This window comes from Poromitra crassiceps (assembly GCF_964638095.1).
Source record: "Poromitra crassiceps genome assembly, chromosome: 2".
NCBI lineage: Eukaryota > Metazoa > Chordata > Actinopteri > Beryciformes > Melamphaidae > Poromitra > Poromitra crassiceps.
Genome location: NC_139624.1, coordinates 119,746,499 through 119,760,529, shown reverse-complemented (window position 1 = coordinate 119,760,529; position 14,031 = coordinate 119,746,499). Strand labels below are relative to the sequence as shown.

At 44.0% G+C, this 14,031-nt stretch overlaps 1 protein-coding gene across 1 annotated transcript in view; it reads left to right on the top strand.

Annotated features, from left to right (window-relative positions):
* hecw1a (HECT, C2 and WW domain containing E3 ubiquitin protein ligase 1a) overlaps nucleotides 1-14,031 on the top strand; it is a gene marked incomplete at both ends in the record, with an annotated part of 355,736 nt that overhangs the window by 154,370 nt on the left and 187,335 nt on the right. The window contains one exon of the mRNA XM_083631916.1: nucleotides 12,890-13,059. Coding sequence (XP_083488042.1) covers nucleotides 12,890-13,059 — 170 coding nt within the window. The remainder of the gene's footprint in view (nucleotides 1-12,889; nucleotides 13,060-14,031) is intronic.

Genomic DNA, 14,031 nt, shown 5'->3' with positions numbered 1-14,031 from the left:
GGTCACGGTCGCCCTTGCAAACTCACACTTCGCAAGGTTGATCGTGAGCCTCGCCTCCCCCAAACGGATGAACAGTTCACGGATGCGTTCAAGATGAATTTCCCAGGTGTCAGAATAGACGACGACATCGTCCAAATAAACTGCACACCCTGGCAAGTCACCAACAATACGGTTCATAAGACGCTGAAATGTAGCAGGTGCATTTCTAAGTCCAAAAGGCATCACGTTGTAAGAGTAAAGACCATTTGGAGTTATGAAAGCGGCTATCTCACGTGCACGCTCTGACAAGGGAACCTGCCAATATCCCTTCAAAAGATCGAATTTGCTCACAAACTTTGCGGAGCCCACTTGGTCGATGCAGTCCTCCATCCTGGGAAGTGGAAAAGAATCAGGTTTAGTGATGTTATTCACTTTACGAAAGTCAGAACAGAAACGTAATGTACCGTCCGACTTGGGAACCAACAAACAAGGTGAAGACCAGCTGGATGCACATGGCTCTGCAATCCCATTCGCCAGCATATAATTCACCTCTGCATCCAAGTGTTTACGTTTGTCTGCATTGACACGGTAGAATCTCTGCCTAATTGGCTTAGCATCGCCAATGTCAATATCGTGTTCAATTAGATGAGTCTGGCTAGGTGTATCCCCAAACAAGCATGGGAAATCACAAATCAAATGAGAAAGTTCTCCCCGGCACGACTCAGACAAGTGGTCCAACAGTGTATCCAGGCAAGAAAGTGATTCAGAATTTTTTAAACGCCCGTGTACCAAAGCTTGATCAGGTGTACCCAGCCCATCTTCGTCACATTCCATGTTGGAAGGAAACACAGGAACAGCCATGCAAACTGCATGGGCCAGACCAACACCTGGCTGCACACACAAGACAGACGACTCAGAGGTGCGTGCGTAGTAAGGCTTAAGCAAATTAACATGGCACAGTTGTGTTGGTTTCCTACGTTGAGGCGTCGAAATGATATAATTTTGCTCCGAGACTTTCTTTAACACAGTGTGTGGACCAGAGAACTTTGCTTGAAACGGTGAAGTGACAATTGGAAGCAGGGCAAGCACTTGGTCTCCAGGACTAAAAATGCGGCGCTCAGCACTACGATCATACAGAAGTTTCATTTTGTCCTGAACTGACGCCAGCTTCTCTTTAGCCATTAATCCAGCTGTGTAAAGCTTATGTCGAAAGCCATTAACATAGTCAATCAAATTTCTAGGAGGCCGTGCCTCTATCCAATCACCGGACAGCGCAGCTAAAGGCCCCCTCATGATGAATGGTCGGTACGAATCCAGCGCACTAGAAGATGAGTCCTTGTTATGAAACAGGCTAGATGTAGCCTGGCCCGAAGATCCTTCCAGCACCACCCCTCCTCTCGGGCGAGCCTCAGATCTTCCACAAGTTGACACCGGGCGAACAGGAGCGCCCCCGCCAGCCCCTTTTGCATGAGAATTATAGGCTGCATTTTTAGGTTTAGGATTGAGCAAATAACAGTCTGATTTCCAGTGGCCCCGTTTATGGCAGTAATTACAAACCTTCTCTGGCTCACGCAAATTACTGTTACCTCTACTTTCAATAGGAAAGGTTTGATTAAACCGACCAAAAGACTCACTGGCCGTGCTATTACCATAGCCAGCCTTGGCCTCTCCAAAACTGCTACGGTGCGTCAAAACGAAATCATCTGCAAGAGCCGCCACAGTTGCCGCGTTCTGTGCTTTCTGCTCACTAATATAGGTTGCCACACGAGCAGGAACAGAATTTTTAAATTGCTCCAGCACCATCAAATCACATAACCCATCAAAATCTGAAGCACCCGAGGCGGAACACCAACGAGTGAAATGGGTGGTTAAATCACGCGCAAACTCAAGATGACTCTGTTTTTCTCCCCTTTTCCAGTACCTAAACCGTTGCCGGTAAGCCTCGGGGACGAGCTCATATGACTTTAGCACCGCTGATTTTACACAAGAATATTTTTGACTGTCAACAGCATTTAATGCAGAATAAACCTCCTGCGCTTTGCCTGTCAGAACACACTGCAGCATCAGTGTGCGCACAGAGTCTGGCCAATTACGCGCGTCGGCCACGCGCTCAAACAGCGAAAAAAACGAGTCAGGGTCACGCTCAGAAAATTTTGGCAACAGACGAAGATTCCCCGACACATCAAAACCCCCAGAAACAGACCTACCCGACTCATCCGCCCCAGCCGGAAGCTTGCCGTCCCTAATCAGCTGAAGTCTAGTCTGTTCCACATCCAATTTGGCCTGTTCAGTCTGCTGACGCATTTTTTCAATACCGTATTGGCAATCCAACTTTATTTTATCATGTTCATGGTCCATTCTGGTCTGTTCCATTTGCATCAAAAGCAACTCTTTCTGCTGATCAAAAGTTAACCCTGGTGTGGCAACCAAGGGCAAAGGCACATGTGCACCAGGGGGAGAGGCTTCAATGGGGAAAGTCTCAACTAAAACTTTTTTCTCAAATAAATGTGTTTTCAAAGCAGCCTTCAAATTAGCTTTGACTTTTTTTTCTTTATCATCAATTTCAATTTCATAATGTCCAGCTATGTTGATCAGTTGTTGCTTTGTACACTCATTAAGCAACTCCTCAGAGGGAGAAGCCACAAAGTCATCAACAGTCACCATGCTCACTCAGGTGAGGTGTGTGTGCAATCAATGCAATTAATTAAGTAATTACCCAGCTGGCAAACCAAAATTATGGCAAACATAGCATACAAGTGACCCTCTAATGGCCTATTTAAACCCCAAAGCTAATACTAAACTCCACCCGTCTTCATACAGTTACTTGTGGTAGGTATTTACGCACTGAAGGTCACCGCAAAGACCTAGCTCAGCCCAAAGAATAGGAAAAGCAACCAATAATTGGCGACTCGCTGCAAACTTTGGATGTGCCCCCGAGACATATGCTGACGCACATGCTACAACCACGTTCACCGTACACTAAGCCACCCCCCGGCCTAAACCCACGGCCTATTTAACCCCGAGGGAGTAAAGCACCGCACCTACCAGGGAAACACTTCTATGCTCAAACAATTAAACTCATAAACCAGCCAGGCAACACTTACCTTAACATTGATTCTCAGCACACACCAAGACCTGGAAGAAAAACTCTCCACCCCGCACAATTAACACCCATAATCAGCACCAAACAGAATGCCGAGCAAAACACCAACCTTTTCCCCGCAAAAGCGAGCCAAAAAGCGGACGAGCCCCCACTTTGTTATGACCCTGGCCTAGGGGAACCATGAGGCATAACAAAAGACAAGGAAAACGTCGGTGTAATTTCAAAAGATAATATTTATTTACTAAACCCAAACAAAACCAAACTAAATAAACCATGACATGTGAGAATCAGTAAAGTCAGTAGGCATGTGTGGATGAGTGTAGTGTGTGAAGGGTGTTGCATGGATAAACCAAAATGTTGAGGTGAGTGCAGGGTGGGGAGAAGAAAGGAATGAAATCAAATCTAACAGCCTCAGCCAGGAGGGCAGAGTTTTAAAGCTGGAGTGAGCACCGGGCCCAGGTGCACTCCAATTAGCTGATGAGCCAATTTGCCCTCCCAGAGTCCTGAGAGCAAAACAAAAGACAAGATAAGAATCAAAGCATATAAACAAACTACATAAAGCAAAGGGAAGGTGCAGTGGGAATGTGAAACATAAATAATAAACAGGGGACCGTCACATGGAGTGACAATAAAAATCTTGAATCTTGAATCTTGGTTATACCCATCCTTACCCAGCTGAGTGTAGCAGAAGCTACACTCTCATCTTTGATCTCTTGCTCCTGCTCTCCAGATGTTTACCTCATGGATCCTCTGCCTCTCTCCGTCATCTCTGTGACTGCCTGCATGCTGACTCATGCCTGGAGTGACATAACATGAAGCAACGGAACATCTATTCATCTGCCTCAAATCCATTATACACAAATGACCAAAGATGCTAAATCAAATGGATCACATCACATTAGCATTAATTTATCAAATAAATTAAGTATTTACCGTAAACTGAAGTCTCCTGTTTTTCGCTGCTGCATACTTCTCAATGACTCTGTCAAACTTCTTTTTTTTTTTCAAATATGTTTATTATTGTCATTTTTTTTTCTTATACACAACATAGTGACCATACAACTTTAAAGACCAGACATTTTACAACATACACACAAGAGAGAAATAAAGAGGATTCCCGCACACTGCCAATTACTTGCAACAAACTTTAATCAACAACGTTTCGGTCTATCGACCTTCATCAGTTTGCCCGCTACAACATACATACACACACACACTCAATCAACCTGCAACAATTCAAACTAAATACTGATAAAACAAATCAAAACACTTCCTCCACATTGCTCACACCTTTTTTTACAAACTTTCAGGCAAGACGACTCTTTCAAACTTGATTTCCTGGGCCTTTTCTATTTGCAGTATTCCCAGATTGGAGACTCTTATGTCACCCATTGTGGTCCTCAAGTAAGTCTTTAGTTGCTTCAGTGTCGAGAAGCTCCGTTCAGCTGATGCAGATGTGACTGGTATGGTGAGATATAGTCTATATAGCTCGTTCAGTTTCACAAATGCATCTTGCAGTCCCTCTTCCCCAAAATATTTCAGTCTCCTTTCAAAGTGTCAGGTTGTCATCTTTGTGCTCCTCATCTTTGTACATGGCGTTAAACAGTCTGATCTCATTGCCTATGGCCTCTGGATCCATATTGTACGTCTGGCACACAGTTTTTAGACTTGTGTCTCGTGGCTTACGGGGGGACTTCAGTACATCAGCAAGGCACTGTAGAATATGCATGTCATTCTCTGAGAATCGATCCTGGAGCTGTTGTGTGAGTGTGTCAAGCGTTCTGTACAGTATCTCACACCTGTAATAGTCCATCTCAAACGTGGTCTTTGCACCTCCACCCAGTCTTGCAGGTATGCCTTTGCGTGGCACAGTGGGACCAGCAAACCCGTTCTTGTCACATATCTGGCTGACATAGTCAAATGTTTTTTGTGCAAAAGCTTCTCCTCTCATCTCTTGTATAGTCTTCGCTGTGGCTTTGACCATGTGCTGCGCTGTGTCAAAGCTGAAGGTTTTCTTTTGTAGCAGTGTGGACAGCGTATCAGTAACCACCAACACTCTGCGCATGAAAACTAGACAATAAATGAAGCTGAAATCTTGCATACTCTTCAGCAGCTGATTTGCCTCGAAGCCCACTTTGGCACCTGACTGCTATTTCTGACAGAGCATCTCTAATCTCATCAAAGTTTTGAAGCACAGCCTTGATCGCTTCCACCCGACATGTCCAACGTGTGTTACTGAGAGACTTGAGGGTTTTCGCTCCACCCGCAAACTATTTTGTCAGCTGTTAACCTCTCCAAAACAGCATGGCGTTTAGCATTCCCTCAATGAAATTTCTAAGTGCCTGTAATGTTCCAAAGGACCATAGCCACAGTGGATGCCATATCAACTATGCACAAATTCAATATATGTGCATGACAGTGTACATAATAGGCGAGTGGGTTCTCCTTTAGAATCCGTGAAGCGACCCCCTGGTATGGACCTCTCATGCTTGCTGCTCCGTCATAGCATTGGCCTCTGAAAGAAGACAGATCCAGGCCCAAAGTCTCCAAAGGATCCTTAATCAAGGCTGCCAGTGATGCTCCATCTGTTAGGTTAGTTCGATAAAACCCTATGAATCGCTCGTTGACTGTGAAGGTATGAGATACAGAACGAACAATTAGAGCAACTTGCTCATGCCTGGACAGATCCATGCTTTCGTCTGCAATAATTGAAAAGATAGATGCATCCTTCACTTCTTGTACTATTGCATCCAAACCCTGTTGAGCCATTATATCAAGAATCTCATTTTGCGATTCACTATTCATGTATGTGTAGAATTTCTCTCTTTTGATTATGAAACGTCTGATTTGATCATTATCTTTGGCACGGAGTTTCATAAGTTCTCTCAGATTTCCTTGGTTTTTAGAGTCGTTTATATATTCTTGATTATCTTTCACATTCACGTGCCTCTGGTTGTCTAGTTGTGCTGCTATGGTGCCCTTCTCCAGAGACTGCATACATCCATTCCATTTTAAGGTAGCTTCCAAGTGGTTTGCACGTTTACTATGGTCTCGAAATGTTGCATTCGCTTTCGACCATGTCTTAAAGCCTTTGGTCCTAAATGCGGGGTCATAATGTTCCTGACCAAATGCCTGGCAAGGAAAGCAAAAAGCCTTGTCTTCTTTAACACTGTATTCCAGAAATACATATTCTGTGTACCATTCCTTACGGAACTTACGCATCTTGTCATTTGTCTTTTTGGACGGGCTGATACGGCCCAGAAGTCATATGTTCACGTGCCTTCTCCGGACCAAGACATGGGTCCCTGACGTTGGGCTCGGACCCGGCTGCTGCGGTAGTCGGAGCTGGGGGTGTGACAGGTGCAGCCTGCTTGGTTGTCACTGTCACCGGTCGTCCACCGCCGCTTCCCCCCTCTTCTTCGTCGTTCGAACTGAGAACAATGTTGCTGCTGCCACCAGCTGCTGCTGAGGTGACCGGCATGGTGTTATTGTTGCAGTCATGTTTCTCTGTATCAGTCCTAGTTTTCTTAGAGAAAAATCGGTCGAGAGTTTGGTTGACCCTTTTAGCCATGTTAAATATCTTCTGTCTTGCCTGTCTCGGTATGTTTCCTTTGTTGACACGCTGTCGCTGACGTCTGACGCAAGCACGTAGTAGCACGTAGTACCACGACCAGCGCGCATCACGTGAGCTGAGTTGAGAGGTCAAGTAGCCTACAGATTTATTTTCTTCAGAAACAATGAATCGAGAAATTGCATTGAATAATGTCGAATACAACGACATATAGATATCTACAACACATGATATATATAATATATTCGATTAGATTTGGTTTAAATCGTTTATGTAAAAAAAAAAAAAAACATCTGGCCACTAGGGGTTGCACGTGCAGCCAGTGCACCAACGTATAATCGCGCATGGTCACGATGACGCTGAGTGTGAAGGCCTAAAAACGTGAAATATCGCTGTAGTGCCCCCCGTGGGCAGATTTTTTCTTTCTTTTTTTGCACCAGATTCATTCCAGACTCCTGAAGAGTCTCGTCAAATCTTCGTGCGCCTTGAAACTACAGACAAACAGACAGAAAAACAGGCACCTCTCCATTTATAGTAGTAAGATGTACCTGTTTTTTGTTTTAGGTTTGTTTAACAAAGAGTATTTTCAGTGGGTCAGTGGATATGTTCCCAAGCTATTTCAGTTATCACTTATCCATATCAATAATGCAAAAATATATGCTATAGTTTGTATCAATTCACTGCTAAAATGTATACAGTACGGTATATATCAATATATATTGTATCAAATGGTATCTATTGTGTTCCATAGTTTCAAATTGTATAGCATTCTTTAATCCGAGCCCTATGCTATTCCATCCTTCTACTAGAGTAAGTCAATCTAGATTTTCATGAGAGGCAGGGCAAGAGATGGAGGCATGGGTGCAGCATGAAACGACATTCAGTGTGTTTTTCCTCTAATCCCTCCTCTGAAGTGAGCACCACCATATTCTTAAAAAGATGTTGATAATCCTCCAACCACACAGAGCTCTTTTACAACATGGTCAAGATGTTTGGAGTCTGCAGTTACTGACCGTGTTGCTGGCCTCATGTATTTTTTATTTACAGGCACTTCTCTCCATCTGGAGGAAGCCCTGATGCTGTGAGGAGAGACAGGATAGGACATGAGGGCAGACATGTGTCTGTGTGGATTAGAATTTGTTGCTAAATTAAAGGAGAATTCTGTTTTTTTACAGCATGGACCTTATTTTCAGCTTGGTTTATGTAGTGCTGGTAATCCAGAACAGACATTTCTGAAAATGATGCAGCACAGAGCTAGTTAGTTAGTTAGTTAGTTATACTGTATTTGTCCCCGGGGGGAAATTCGTCATGGGCAGGTACACCGTTGCTTAGTATAAAACAATTACACAATAATCAATACAATCAACAATCAACAATAATCTCATAACATAGGTAGAAGCATTGACATGGAAGTGCGTAGGGCTTCATACAGGACCAAAAATAGATAACATATAACAGTGACAACATGGAGGCTCTAAGGTTTCTAAGGTGTTTTAAGTTTAGAACGCGCCAAGCAACGGCCTGGAACAGAGGGCATAGTGGTATCCTGCAACCGTGCTTATTTACTGCCACGCACCAGCTCATATCCGTATTATATCATAGAGACAATTGAGAAAATGAACGCTGTATTTACCTTGCTGCTGTCTCTGTTTGCTGTCCATTGGTAGAGATTAGTGTTGTCACGATACCAAGATTTTACCCTGCGATACTATACCAGCCAAAGCATCACAATACTGGGTAGTATCACGATACCATCGAGAAATCTATATATGTTTTTGTTTTATGAATGTGCAATGTATTTACCTCCACAAATTCTAATGTAGGCATGGGCCAGTATGAGACTTTGACAGTATGATAACCTTAGGCAAAAACACCATGGTTTCACATTATCTCAGGCACCTCTAAAATGTGTTATTGTAAAATATCTGGTGGTCCCACATTTTGTTTTGTTGTGACGTGTCCTCACAGTGCGGTGATAACGTTTGTGTTCGTGAAAAGCATGTGTGCCTGTCTCAAATCGATACTCCTGTCAGCTGAGCTACAAGTAGCGTCCTGTATGCTAATGGCTAGCAGATGGTGCTCCACATCTAACGTTGTATTTACCTTCCTCAGAGCCGCATAGAAACAAACACACATGTGTTGTTGCTTCGAGAAGAAGGTGCGCTAATGTCAATAAGATTATGACTGCAGAAACCAGTGAATTTGGGAACAGAGTGAAAGCACGGTAGTATAGTGTCCCACGGCAGTAGCGGTTTTAAAGCAGCTGGTATAGTAGGCACCGGGACATTTTGGCACCGCGGTAGACCGCTGGCACTGGTTTACCGTGCAATTCTAGATAGAAGCTCCCGTTGCCCCCGCTCTTCAGTTTGTAATCGGCTCAAATAAATACGGGCAGCCATCAAATTCAAATGCATCACAGATCACATCATGGAGTGCTCGAGTGACATCACTCAGCGCACAATTGCTCAACTTCGCATCACTGATGACGTCAGTGAGTGATCAGTAGTGAGAGAAAAGTAGACACATTGACTGATGATGTCATAGACACTGTGACATCATCAGTGACATCACACTTGCTCGATTGACCATCACTGATGACATCGAGTGCTCGAGTGACATCACTGATGATTAGAGACCGACCGATAAGGATTTTTCTTACCGATTACCGATTTTAGAGAGGAGGAAAATCACCAATCACCGATATGGCGGCTGATATAGTGAACTTTTGAGCTGGAATGAAAACAGACCTTTTTCTATGTGGATTGTGCACAGATTTAGCACCTATATGACTATGCAAAGGTATAGTAACAGTAGAGACAGCTGCTTTCTTAAACACATTACTTTATTAAAGAATTTTTAACATATTGCTTGTATTCTTTTGACTGGAGTTGCTACATCCCTGGCATATGTCTGATTTGTAGTTATTGAATGTCACTCTGGGCATTTTTTTATATGGCTTTTTTTTATGTAGAGATAACAGTTAATTTTAACTGCTCATATTTTACATGCTAAACAAATATTAATCTGAAAAGTAACTACAGTTGCAATGCAGGCAGTGGCGTAGACTAGAAAGTAGGCTAGAATATGTCCCTCTAACATGTAAAGTAGTAGCCTACACCAGTGTTTCCCAACCTTTTCTGGCTTATGTACCCCTTGAGCTGTTTCGCCATGCCAATAGTACCCCCTCACTCAGGCGTGTTGATCATTCTCTAAATTGGTTCTATTAAACTCATATTAAAACTTTTAGTATCTAACACGACTGATTATTACATGAAAATAATTTGAATGAATTCCCTTTATGATATAATTCTGGTGGGTTGAAAAAGTCATTTTTTACCAACACTGACCGGGCATGCATACATAGCATTTTAGAAATGGGCCTATGAAATGACTTGGAATACTGTTTTTTTTCCTTTCATTTTGGAAATAAATTGTGATCCCCAATCTTTCCACGTACCCCCTTCAAGCTGCTCAAGTACCCCTAGGGGTACACGTACCCCTGGTTGGGAACCACTGGCCTACACTACAGTAGCCTCAGCCTGAGTAAATGTAATGTTACATTATATTCCACCAGTGCTAACCAGCTGCGAGCTGTATTTCCCTCCTCTATTCTCTACCCCAGGGGCTATCCTATTTCAATAGATTGAACTCCAATGAGAAACGTACTTTTCTTGATAATCAAAATATGGCATATTTACCAATATTCCGCTGTTAATGTAACGTTAATGGCAACGTATGGTCGCTGCAGCCAGTCAAGGTATTAACACTACAGTGGTGGTGTTGCACTGCATGTTGTTTGAGCCTAGGGGACATTCACACCAAAAGCGTTTTTTTCAGTCAGAACGCTATGAAAATCATGTTGAGAGCGCTTCCATTTGCACAAAACACAGCACACGGAGCATTTTTTTTGTGCTCCGTTTGTTTTCCCCTGTAGTCGCGTGCAGTACAGATCAGGACACAACAACCACAAGGACGGTAGCCAGCTAGTTTTGTCTGTTTGATGTTGTTCACTGTCAACACGAAAGCCAGATTATTGCCAATTCTGGCAGCAGCTGAGGTTGAAAATCCCTCGGGAGGAGAAAAGGTAGGTGGAGTGAAAAAGACGAGCAGGGCGCTTTTCCTCTAATGTTCAACTTTTTTCAGCTTTAAAACGCCCACAGCGCTCCTCCAAAAACAACAGACGCCACCATCGCTAAACGCCAGGTGCGTCATTAAAAGAGGAACACGTCTAGCGCGTCCTTACTATAGAGAATGAATTGCAGGAAGACGCTGGCAGCTCCAAAAACGCTTTTGGATTGAATGTCCCCTACTGTAAAATAATAGTCACGGTCATGGATAGCAAGCGAGAGTAGGGAGACGAAAGGTAGGGGCTGGGGCGTTGCGTTCCAGCACGCTGTCTCACACACATAGCGTAAAACTGAACACACATTAGGGGTGTCAAAAATAATTGATTATAAGATGCATCGCGATGCGGACGTGCACGATTCTGCATCGATTCACAAATGTCAAAAATCTATTATTAATGGTAAATGGCCTGCATTTATATAGCGCTTTTATCCAAAGCGCTTTACAATCAGTAGGTAGTCTACATTCACCCATTCATACACCGATGGCGGCAGGCTGCCACGCAGGGTGCCTACACACCATCGGGAGCAAGGAGGGTTAAGTGTCTTGCCCAAGGACACAACGACAGCAGCTGGGAGGGAGCGGGGATCGAACCGCCAACCCTTGCGTCATTGGCTGACCCGCTCTACCTCCTGAGCTAAAGCTATTATTATTATTTTTTTATTTTTTTATTTTTTTATAATCAAATAAAATATAATGGAAGTACATGCAGTTGTTTATTTTAATTATGGATCATAATACAATGCAATTCCAAATGCACTTTTATTTTAAAAGTAGCCACACAGTGAGAAAAAATAAATCAAAAAAGTGATGCATCGATTTAAGATGCATCGAGATGCATCGATAATCGTAATCGAATCGAATCGTAGCCCTCTGAATCGTAATCGAATCGAATCGTGAGGCCAGTGAAGATTCACAGCCCTAACACACATGCAGACTCAATCCACCATTATAGTGGCGTGTGTTGAGCTGTTAATTGCTGCTTAAAACATTAACTGTGCCCTTCATTCTGCTAATGTCACTCACGTTGTAATGTTTTACTATGACAAAATTGGTGATTGTGGTGATTAGTGAACTGAAGCATTCGTTTAGTCAGAGGCACGGGGGATTTTTTTTTAGTTGAAACTGAAAGGGGCAATGAGATGCGGCCGGCGATTGTTTATTGTGGCAGTAACGTTAACAGTTATTTATTTCATGAACTAGTTAGCAGCAACTTGAGCTTACCATGACATGTGAAAAAAAACTCAGCTGATCGATGCTGCTTTGGTGACCAAGGAGGAAAGCTGCCTGCAACTGCTGTCTGAGGGAGTGCAGACTAGAGGACTGATATGAGACTGATGAGATGGGGGTGATCAGACTGCAGAAGGGCCGTGAGCTATCGGCACCCGCTCTGCTGGACAAAGTAGCCTATGTGATTACACTAGGTTTAAACCACACCAACAACGTGTGCTTTGTGTGTACATTTCTTTTCATATCGGCGCATATCGGCAAACATTTTAGCCGATACAGATATGACGTTTGTGGGCCAAATGAGGCCATATCAGTACCGATATATATCGGTCAGTCTCATCACATCACTGATGGGCCCCCAGCACGGGGACCTTCCTCAGCGTTGTCAACGCTGAGGAAGGTCTTTGACTGAAACGTTCGTTGCTGCTGCCCAGGTACATGAGGAAATAAATCAACAAAAAGACATTTGGAGTGCTGGCTTTTCTCTTGTTCATCACTATAGATTCTAACAGCTGGTTCTGAAGCTGTACTGGGCTTTCTACATTTTGAAAGTCTACCAGTCCACTGACCAAGTGTTTCTGAACCACTCCTAGCAGCTGGTTCACAAACGTTACCAGTCCCTTTACTAGCTGGTCTAAACAATGGCCAAAAGTCACCATTGTAAGGATGATGATAAAACCCTCCTTCACCCCTTCCCTCACTACACCCGCTCCCTCTCTCCCTCCCTCAGACCTCCAGCCCATGGGTTTGAAGAAGGGCATGTTTTTTAACCCCGACCCCTACCTGCTTCTCTCCCTCCTTCTGACCTCCATGCAGGCCATGGGTTTTAAGAAGGGCATGTTTTTTAACCCGACTCCTACCTACTTCTCTCCCTCCCTCAGACCTCCAGGCCATGGGTTTGAAGAAGGGCATGTTCTTTAACCCCGACCCCTACCTGAAGCTCTCCATTCAGCCCGGGAAGCACAGCAGCTTCCCCTCTCTGCCCCACCACGGCCAAGAGAAGCGCTCCAGCATCGTCTGCAACACCATTAACCCGCAATGGAGCACAGAGGTACACACACGCACGCACGCACTCACACACACAAACACACACATTTTAATTTAACCTTTATTTAAAGTTAACAGTTTAAATGTACCAACCTTTTATCCTATTAAAACCATATTGCATTGAGAAGTCCTAGATATTTGATTTGATGTGTTCTCACCTGCCTTCTTGTTGTACATTTAGACTTGGACTTGTCTTGGTAATCTACAATTAGACTTGAGACGTGACTTGTAATCTACAATTAGACTTGGGACTTGACTTGAGACTTGTGCCTGAAGACTTGTGACAGATTTGGGACTTGAGCAAAGCTCTTTCCCATATTTTATTTATACATCTTCAGAACATAGAAAACAAAAACAGGCTCAGACAAAAAACAAAACAAAAACATATCATCAACATTCATGTTACAGCATGGCGCTACCAGCCGCGTCAAGTGCTTATGTGCTTGTGAGAGATGTGCGTGGGATCCCACGCAAGGGGTCCATAAAAAGTCAGCTGAGCGAGTTACTTGTCGCTCTTAACCTTGTCTAAGTAGGCTAGAAATGGGTCCCAGATAGTTGTGAATTTCTTAACTGAATTGATGGATAAACCCTCCCCTGCTCTACTCTGCTCTCCCATTGGAGCGACTGTTTCGGTGGCAGCCGGATGTCCGCTCCCGGCTTATTACAATCTCTGTCATTGGCTCCGACCATGTCAATCAGAGCGGCTTCCGCTCCCTCCTCCCTGTGTGTCGCTGTAAATAGTGCCCTGCCACCTCAGTGAAAACAACAACGCTAACTAGCTAGCAAGCTAACGGCAGAAACCTACACGCTAGCTCGTTGCTACACGCTGAAAACGGCAAGTTGGATTGTTTGAAAGTATATTCCAAGGGCACTGCCGCTAAGCACCGCCCATCACAATCCCACTATGGAGACCTGCGGCGCCAGACTCCTCAGACGGAAGGGAGAGGAGGCTGGCCAGCGAGACTAGAACTCGAGC